The sequence below is a fragment of the Mandrillus leucophaeus genome, unplaced genomic scaffold (assembly GCF_000951045.1).
Source record: "Mandrillus leucophaeus isolate KB7577 unplaced genomic scaffold, Mleu.le_1.0 Scaffold81, whole genome shotgun sequence".
Lineage (NCBI taxonomy): Eukaryota > Metazoa > Chordata > Mammalia > Primates > Cercopithecidae > Mandrillus > Mandrillus leucophaeus.
Genome location: NW_012108808.1, coordinates 5,201,170 through 5,209,648, shown reverse-complemented (window position 1 = coordinate 5,209,648; position 8,479 = coordinate 5,201,170). Strand labels below are relative to the sequence as shown.

Sequence of the window (8,479 nt, the reverse complement as noted above, 5' to 3'; positions counted from 1 at the left end):
TTAGCATTCTTTCCACCCCATCTTCTTACTAATTGGCTCTCTGCCACTTCACCTTTTCCATACCTAGATTTCTTCATAAGGAACATTGGTTAAATGATGCTTAAAATGACGGTGTAGCACTCCATCCACCTGTGATCCGATGCTTCAGGATGCCACCCACCCCTATACAGTTTTTCTAAATTTGTAATCTTATTCTTCTTAATTTCTTAATAAAATTATGATTCTGTTGACTTCTTAATTGATACCTCTTTATGGACAATTAGTACAGGTAATCATCTGTGAAAAATCTGAACATATACCGTCATTCTTACTGTATGTTGGGCAGCCTGAGTTGGCAACTGTAGCACTGCTGTCTTTTTCTTTCATTATCACTGCTTTATGTCTTGCTTTTTACACTTATGAATATGGTATGTTTATCATTTCATATTGCCAATTTAAGATCTACCTCATAATTTTGAGTGGCTGCAGAATACTGTGCTTAGGTGTTCAAAGTCTGGGTTGCTTAAGATTTTTCACAAATACAGTCCTGCCGTAGATATCCTTTTATACCTTTAGTCTCATACTTATCTGGTTATTTTTTTAGAAGAAATTCCTAGATATAGTATTGCCAGGTCCAAAGTAGTTCGTGTGTGTGTATGTGTGTGTATGTGTGTTTATAGTTTTTCTTTGCTTGTTTCTCATTTTGTGGGGTTTTCTTCAGTCTTTTTAGTTTTTGCCATGCTGGTAGGTATAAAATTTTGCACTGTTTTAATTAAAATTTCTTTAATTATAAAGGACATTAAATACTTTTCACTTCTCTCTTGGCCATTGTATTTTTTTTTTTCAACTGCCTGAACTCTGCCCATTTCTCTATCAGGGTTAGAATTAGTCTTTTTCTTACATGTGTTCTAATTTGGATGTTAGTCTTTTCCTTGGTTAGACTCCCTTATAGTTTAAAGACATTAATTTTTATCTACTGTTACATTTTACAGATATATTTTATCAGCTAGTCTGTTTTGTGTCCTTGATTTCACTGGATAGACTTTTTATTTTTACATAGTCAACTCTTCTCTATCACAAAATTATTTTTTTAAATTTACCTTCTAGTAGTTTTATGGTTTTATTTTTACATTTAATTCTGAAATCCAGCTGCGGATTATCTCGATAGAAAGATTAAGATAGAAGACAATTACTTCATTTTTTTCCCAAGTGGTAAGCAGTTCTCTGATAACTTCCTTTGAATAATCTACCCTTTCTGGCAGCTTAATAAAGGATAATGAAAAAAGCAAGAGACTGGGAGAATAGGGAGATGAGAGAGAAAAAAGCTTTACGATATAGAGACTTAGGTGAGAGGCCTTTAAAATTGGAGTGTGGTTTTTGGGTTGTGTCCTTCCTCTGCCTTGGAAACGTTTCACTGAATTGCACAAAGAAGTGGAATATTTGTACAAATGTTTTGCTAAGGAAAGACCTAAAAATAATGCCACTAACGTGAGCTACAGGAAGAATGGAAACTGGAAGGGTTATGGTGGTAGTTGTAGTTGGGCCTGTTTTTGTCTTTGAAGACTACCACTTAATGAAAGCTCACTGGTTATGTGATTTGCCTCCATAAAGGACACCACAAACCTAGAAGCTGCCCTACTTTTGGGAAGTTTGCAAACAAGCCTAAATATTCCAGGTAAAAATAGAGGGGTCTGAATTTGGCAGCATGGATGAGAGGAGTCCTGTCCTATCACGTCTTCTTGCTGACAAAAACTGTTTGTTACTCTTTTTCTTTTAGACGCAGGTTCCTCTGTGCTTTCTACCAAGAAAGTACTTTGACCTTAGAGGAAACTGATATTTTGGCTTGCCTTCTAGGATGTATTGGGTTCTTCCTTAACAAATCAGGATGCAGACTTCTAAGTGACTGGCACAATTAAGAAAAGCCAATTATTTCACAGTTCTGTGGTTACTTCAAGTGTTTAACTTTTAGCTACTTTTCAAGAAAAAAATAGTGTTAAATTTTTACCCTGGAGTTCAAATTTACTGAAATAAAATGTCATTGAATGTTAACATTTTGGCAGTAATGTTGAGGGTTATGTATTTGGGTTTTTTTTTTTTTTTTTTTTTTTTTTTTTTGATGTCTACTTACCATGATTACATTTTATTCTTTTCTTTAACGTAGGTTGTGACAAAGACCTTTCATGGTGCAGGCTTGGTTGTTCCAGTAGATAAAAATGATGTTGGGTACCGAGAGCTCCCTGAAACAGATGGTAATGTATTTCATATGTAAACATGTGCATATATGTTAATGCATGTGGAGGAAGGTTTTGCTTATATTGGGAAGAAGATATGTCCATATACATTTTGTGACACAGTCACTAGACCTTAGTAATAAAGAGTAAGCTTAGGTTTTAGAGTCTGTCATTCCTGAATTAAAACCGAGTTTGTAGCTGTGTGGCCTGGAACAAATTACTTAATCCTGTGAAACCTTGTCTTTTTCATCTGTAAAAATGAAGTTAATCGTATGCACTTCATAAAGGAATTTGGGGCATAAACAAGTATTAAGATACTTAGCAAAATGCTTGCCTCAGTGCTCAGAATTTGGTAGTTATTTTTAAGAATTTAAGTAATTTTAACCAGTTGCCTACTTCCTGGGAACTATTTCCTAACCTTTGATGTTACAGTCAACTTGCAAAATAGTAATTATTGAAATTGTGTGTGTTTTTATGGTTCTTTGTGAACATTTTTTCATCGGCATATAAAAGTGATTTAGCTTTCAGAAGCCCAAGATCCTGAACGACTTCATCTATAAGTATAAAAACACTTTCAAAATGGACCACTGCACATAACGTAGTTATTGCTACACTGAACATCCAGAATTAAAATTGCTTCTCAACTCTTTTCCCCTCGTCTCCATTCCCTTATTGTGAACAGCCCTTCTGGTATTCCTTTATTGATCATCCTCTTCTGGGAGGATAAAACTTAAAGGGAAATCAAACTTAGCACCTTCTCAAGGAACCACGTATTCCTGCCTAACGCACGTATTTGGCCACCTATTTTTCAGAACAGAACTAACTAGCCTTGGTAGTTACCAGTCTCTGGGGCTGTGACCTGGACATCTGCATTTAAACCAGTTCTCTAAAGCAGTTCTTCTCAAACTTTACTGTGCAGCGTCTCCAGCCAGTAGATAGAGATGTCTTAGATGGCAGCTATTCATATGGACCTGTTTTCGCTGTACCCCTGCCTCTTAGAGGAGTGTCATAGGGAAGATGAATGTGGCTGAGCTGTCCAGTGTGATGACCACTGAGTGCCTCACATGTGGCGACTGCAACAAAATTTGTAGCTTGTATTTATTTATTTTTTATTTTATTTGTGTGTGTGTGTGTGCGTGACAGGGTCTCACTCTGTCACCCAGGATGGAGCACAGTGGTGCAATTATCCTATCTCGGCCTCCCGAGTAGCTGGGACTACAGGTGTGCACCATCATGCCTGGCTAATTGGTGTTTCTTTGTTTTGTTTTGTTTTGTTTTGTCCTGCAGAGACAGGGTCTCACTCTGTTGCCCATGCTGGTCTCGAACTCCTGGGCTCACGTGATCGACCCACCTCGGCTTCCGAAAGTGTTGGGATTATAGGTGTGAGCCACTGTACCTGGCCTGTAATTTTTATTAGTTTAAGTTTAATATAATTTTAATTAGTTTAAGTTTGTAAATTAAAATAGGATTAAATATTTGTTACATTGATTATATGTTGACGTAATACTACTTTGGAAATATGGGTTAAATAAAATATCTTAATTTCACCTGTTTTTTTGTTATTTTTTTTTAACTCCTCCTCCTGCCCCACCTGTTTCTTTTTTCATGTGGATACTGGAAAAAATGTGTAGCCCACATTGTATTTCTCTTAGACAGGCTGATCTGTCCTATATATCTTCCCTGAAGCCAGAGGCAATTAGTCTCTGATGGGACCAGTGTGGGCCCTAGCTACTGGTCAGCCTTCTGCTTCTACACTAAGTCATCTTCTCTTCATGTCTGTCCTTAGAGAGAGCTTTAAAAAGCATGATTACTGTCTCTTTTGGGAAAGGTTGAACACATTTGTTGTAGAGATGGCAGTCTCTAAAACTGTTCGGGTGATGGATGTTAAATTGTAGTGCCCGGGAGTAAAGCCTGTTACCCTACTGTAGTTGTGGTTCTGGGGTTTTATATCCAGGTCTAATATTCTAGCCATTAGATCCTTCTGTGTTTAATTCGTTTTGAAGTGTAGCAAAACATAAAAGTGAAGGACCTAATCTTCTTGCTCTTGCCTAGTGTCGTTTGCCAGGAGGTATAATTGACCGTTTGTTAACGTCACAATGATGAGCAAATCACAACTAAGTTTGTTCTTAACCCTTTGAAGCTTCTCACAATAACGCTTTTCTTCTTTCTTCTCTTTCTTTCTCCACTTTGTCGTCTTTCTCCTCATTGTCGTCTTTCTCCTCTTTCTCATCTTTCCTCTCTTTTCTTTTTTCACTCTTGTCGACCAGGCTGGAGTGCCATGACAGGGTCTCAGCTCACTGGAACCTCTGCCTCCCGGGTTCAAGTGATTCCCCTGCCTCAGCCTCCTGAGTGGCTGGGAATACAGGCGCCCGCCACCATGCCCAGCTAATTTTTGTATTTTTAGTAGAGAAAGAGTTTCAACCATGTTGATCAGGCTGGTCTTGAACTCCTGACCTCAAGTGATCTACCTGCCTTGGCTTCCCAAAGTGTTGGGATTATAGGCGTGAGCCACCGCGCCCAGCTGAGGGCACTGTTTTTCATACTTGGTTTTCTGACTGTAGACTGCATACTACTATCCGAAGTAAGAAGAGTTGCCTGCCTAATTTGCCAACTCCTGGACTAGTCTGCTGAAAAGTTATGTAAACTCATGATCTACTCATGGAATAGACTTTTAAAAAAATCATGACTGTAGCTGGGCGCGGTGGCTCACACCTGTAATCCCAGCACTTTGGGAGGCTAAGGCAGGCAGCTCATGAGGTCAAGAGACTGAGACCATCCTGACCAACATGGTGAAACCCTGTCTCTACTGAAAATACAGAAATTAGCCAGGTGTGGTGTCGTGCACCTGTAGTCCCAGCTACTTGGGAGGCTGAGGCAGGAGAATTGCTTCAACCTGGAAGGCAGAGGTTGCAGTGAGCCAAGATTGTGCCACTGCACTCCAACCTGGCGAGTTCATGACTGGCACTAAATCCTGTGAAATAGTCGCTAATAAAGAAATGCTAGTTAACCTGTTTTTAAGCTTGAATCCTAAGTAGAAAAATTACCAAATTGCCATTCTAAATTAAAGTGCTGCAGATTACTACCCAAGGTGGCACAAGTTGTACTAGTATAAAAAGTCTTAAGAGGAAAAACCCTCTTTATAGTCGTCTTACCTTTGAAGACTGATTCATTTTCTAACTGTGTAGATAATCTTTTATATCATTGATTTCTTTCAGCTGACCTCAAGAGAATTTGCAAGGCAATAGTTGAGGCTGCAGGTGACGAGGAGAGACTAAAAGCTTTTGCTCCCATTCAGGAAATGATGACTTTTGTGCAATTTGCTAATGATGAATGTGATTATGGCATGGGGCTTGAATTGGGAATGGACCTCTTTTGCTATGGCTCACATGTAAGTAAAAAAATCCTCCACCTGGTACCCACTGCCACATCTCCCTCCTGTCCTTGCGACATACATCCACACATGAATACATGCACATTTATACCCCCAAATTCCAGCAGAGGTAAGATAGGGATTCAGCTTGTATTTCAAAATGAAGGTTTTAAAGTGATTTTTTTAAAAGTAGATGTCCAAAAAATGTTTTAAATTCATCTTCTATTCTGGCAAAGGTGAATAACCAAGATTATTTGCCTTCACGCTTACATTAAAGTGAATTTACTTATTAGACACATTATAGGGACGTGCCTTCTTGCTGTGTGTGTACGTTTGGGGCTAGGTATGGGGGTGTGTGCACACACCTTAGGCTCCATTTCGTTTCCATTGTGGTGGGGATATTTGTTATTGTGCTTAAATTCTTAGATGAAAAATACACTTTAAATTATTTAAGCTTTATAAGAGATGCTGTTTTACCACTAACTAATTGTTCATTAAATAAGAAAATTTTACTTAATACCTAAACCAGTGCTTACTCAACCATAGTTGCCTGAAGGTCAAAGAGGCAATAAGGTGTAGCAGGCATGTCATGTTTCTGGGGCCAGACTGGTTGTAAATCACGTCTTCCCAGTGTGTAAGATGGGGCAAGCTTTCCAACACCTTTGTATCTGTTTCTTTACCTGTAAGATATGTCTGCACACGTGCACAAGTGCACACCCATCCGCAGATCATTTAATTCTCATTTAACCTACTTTGTAACCAAGTCACAGAGAGGCAAAGCATCTTGCCCAGGTTCACACAAGCAGTCTGGTTCCAGAGTCAGTGCCTAAATCAGTGCAGTAATTCCCAGACTGTAAAATGCATGTGACTCACCTGCAGACACTGTTAAAATGCACTCTATCGGTAGGTCCGGGATGAGAGCTGAGACTGCCATCCTCCCAGGTGACGGTCATGCTGCTGCTCTACAGACCACACTGAGAGGAGCGACACTAAACCAGTAGCTCTCCAACTTTAGCATGCATCAGCGTCACTGGGAAGGCTTGTCCAAACGCACACTGGTGCTCTCCCCACCCTCCCCAAGTTTGATTGAGTTCTAGGGTGGGTCCTGAGAATTTGCATTTCCAGCAAGTTACCAAGTGAAGTTGATGCTCCTGGTCAGGGGTGTAATTTTGAGAACCCTGCTATAAACCATATTATACTACTTTTCTTTGCCCACCTCATAGATAGTTATCAGTAAAACTAATCAAAATGTTTAACAGCCAGAATGACAGTCATTGACCAGTCCAAATAGTACTTGACCTAGAGAGGCCCTAGCCATAAATAAGTAGAGCCATAAGATGTGAACCAGTGAATAGCAAACTCGATTGTTGTGAGAATGAAATAACGTGTATGAGTTATAAAAAGGTTTAGCACAGTACTTACCACATATTAAGGGCTAAATGTTTATTATGATCAGCAAAAAGTTGGTATATGTAGATAATAGCAGTAATCTAAAATCTATTGATAAGCCTAAGGCAGTGACTTTTAACAGGGATTGGGAGGCAGTACATGTTAGGGATGGGGGAAGAGAAGGAATTTGAGGATAAAGGCAATATGATCTGAAAACTCACTTTCAGCATAGCTATTCTTACAGAATTAATAGGGGAAATAAAGCTTAAACTTTTGACTGGGAATACACCAGAGAGAATAAAAGTATTTGTGGGCATTGTTTGGGGTGAGAAAAAGTTGATAAAACCTGAGGGAATAAGGAAGCTCAGATTTAATTTGGTTTTCTTAATTTTCAAGGTATGCCATTAGTCATCTGGAGCAACAAGACTGCTTCTTAGAATGCCAGGCGCCTATCCTGAAATTATGTTCACTAACCACTTGAAGGTGTAGCTAAAATGATTTTGGAAGCAGCCTTTGTTAAACAAGTGCTTTGTTGATACATTTTTCTGCTACTTATTAGGATATCTGCTATATTCTCTATTTAATGTTATATTTATATTTTTCAGTATTTTCATAAAGTTGCTGGCCAGCTGTTACCTCTTGCATATAATCTGTTGAAGAGGAATCTGTTTGCAGAAATTATTGAGGATCATCTGGCAAACAGAAGTAAAGAGAACATAGACCAACTTGCTGCATGAGTAAGGTGGCTTTGATTGGTGTACAATATTTCAAAAGACTAGTATCAAACTTGTGATTTTTGTTTTGTTTTTAAGGAATACAAAAAATAAACATTGACTAAAAACGTTTATAAGGTTCTTCTGCCTGGTTTTCCTTATTTACTGTGCAAGCAAATGGCAGTCAAATCATCTAAATGGTGACCCTAATCACATTTTGGAGGACAACTAAAGTCACCCTCTGATATGTCACAGGAAGCCGCTGTCTAATGCCTGTGGCTAACTAGACCATCCTTACAGAGTCCTGTTTCAATATTTATCATATGGGCAACTAAGAATATTTCTCCTGAGTCTTGAGTTAATAGCTATAACTTTAAGGATGGGGTTTATGGCGGGTGAGGAGGGGAACAAAAGGAAACTTAGAAGGAAACTCATGACACTGTGATCAACACTCCCAGGGTGCCTGACCCCGACCTACCCAAACTGCATTTTGGGTAGTAGTTCCAGGTGACTCCCAGCAAGTAGTCCAGTTATCCCATTATGTATATTATTTTAAATCTTCTCTTGACTCAGTCTGTCATTTACTAATATAGCCTAGTATATTGATACATAGTATATCGTTTTAGTATAAGATAGTAATCAGTATACCATTAAAGTTTTTCACTGCAAATGATTTCACTGGATTTTTAGTACGAATCTGTGGATAGCTGTGTTTTACTAGATCCAGATTTTCCTTCAACCTGATGATATGTCCTTCACCTTAAAAGTAGAGGGCAGGGCCGGGCGCAGTGGTTCAC

At 38.8% G+C, this 8,479-nt stretch overlaps 1 protein-coding gene across 1 annotated transcript in view; it reads left to right on the top strand.

The window, feature by feature from the left end:
* LOC105530315 (chromosome unknown open reading frame, human C4orf27) overlaps positions 1–7,816 on the top strand; it is a 40,604-nt gene extending 32,788 nt beyond the window's left edge. The window contains exons 6-8 of the mRNA XM_011967812.1: positions 2,141–2,228; positions 5,426–5,598; positions 7,575–7,816. Coding sequence (XP_011823202.1) covers positions 2,141–2,228; positions 5,426–5,598; positions 7,575–7,706 — 393 coding nt within the window. The 3' untranslated portion in view covers positions 7,707–7,816. The remainder of the gene's footprint in view (positions 1–2,140; positions 2,229–5,425; positions 5,599–7,574) is intronic.
* The last annotated feature ends 663 nt before the right edge of the window (positions 7,817–8,479 follow it).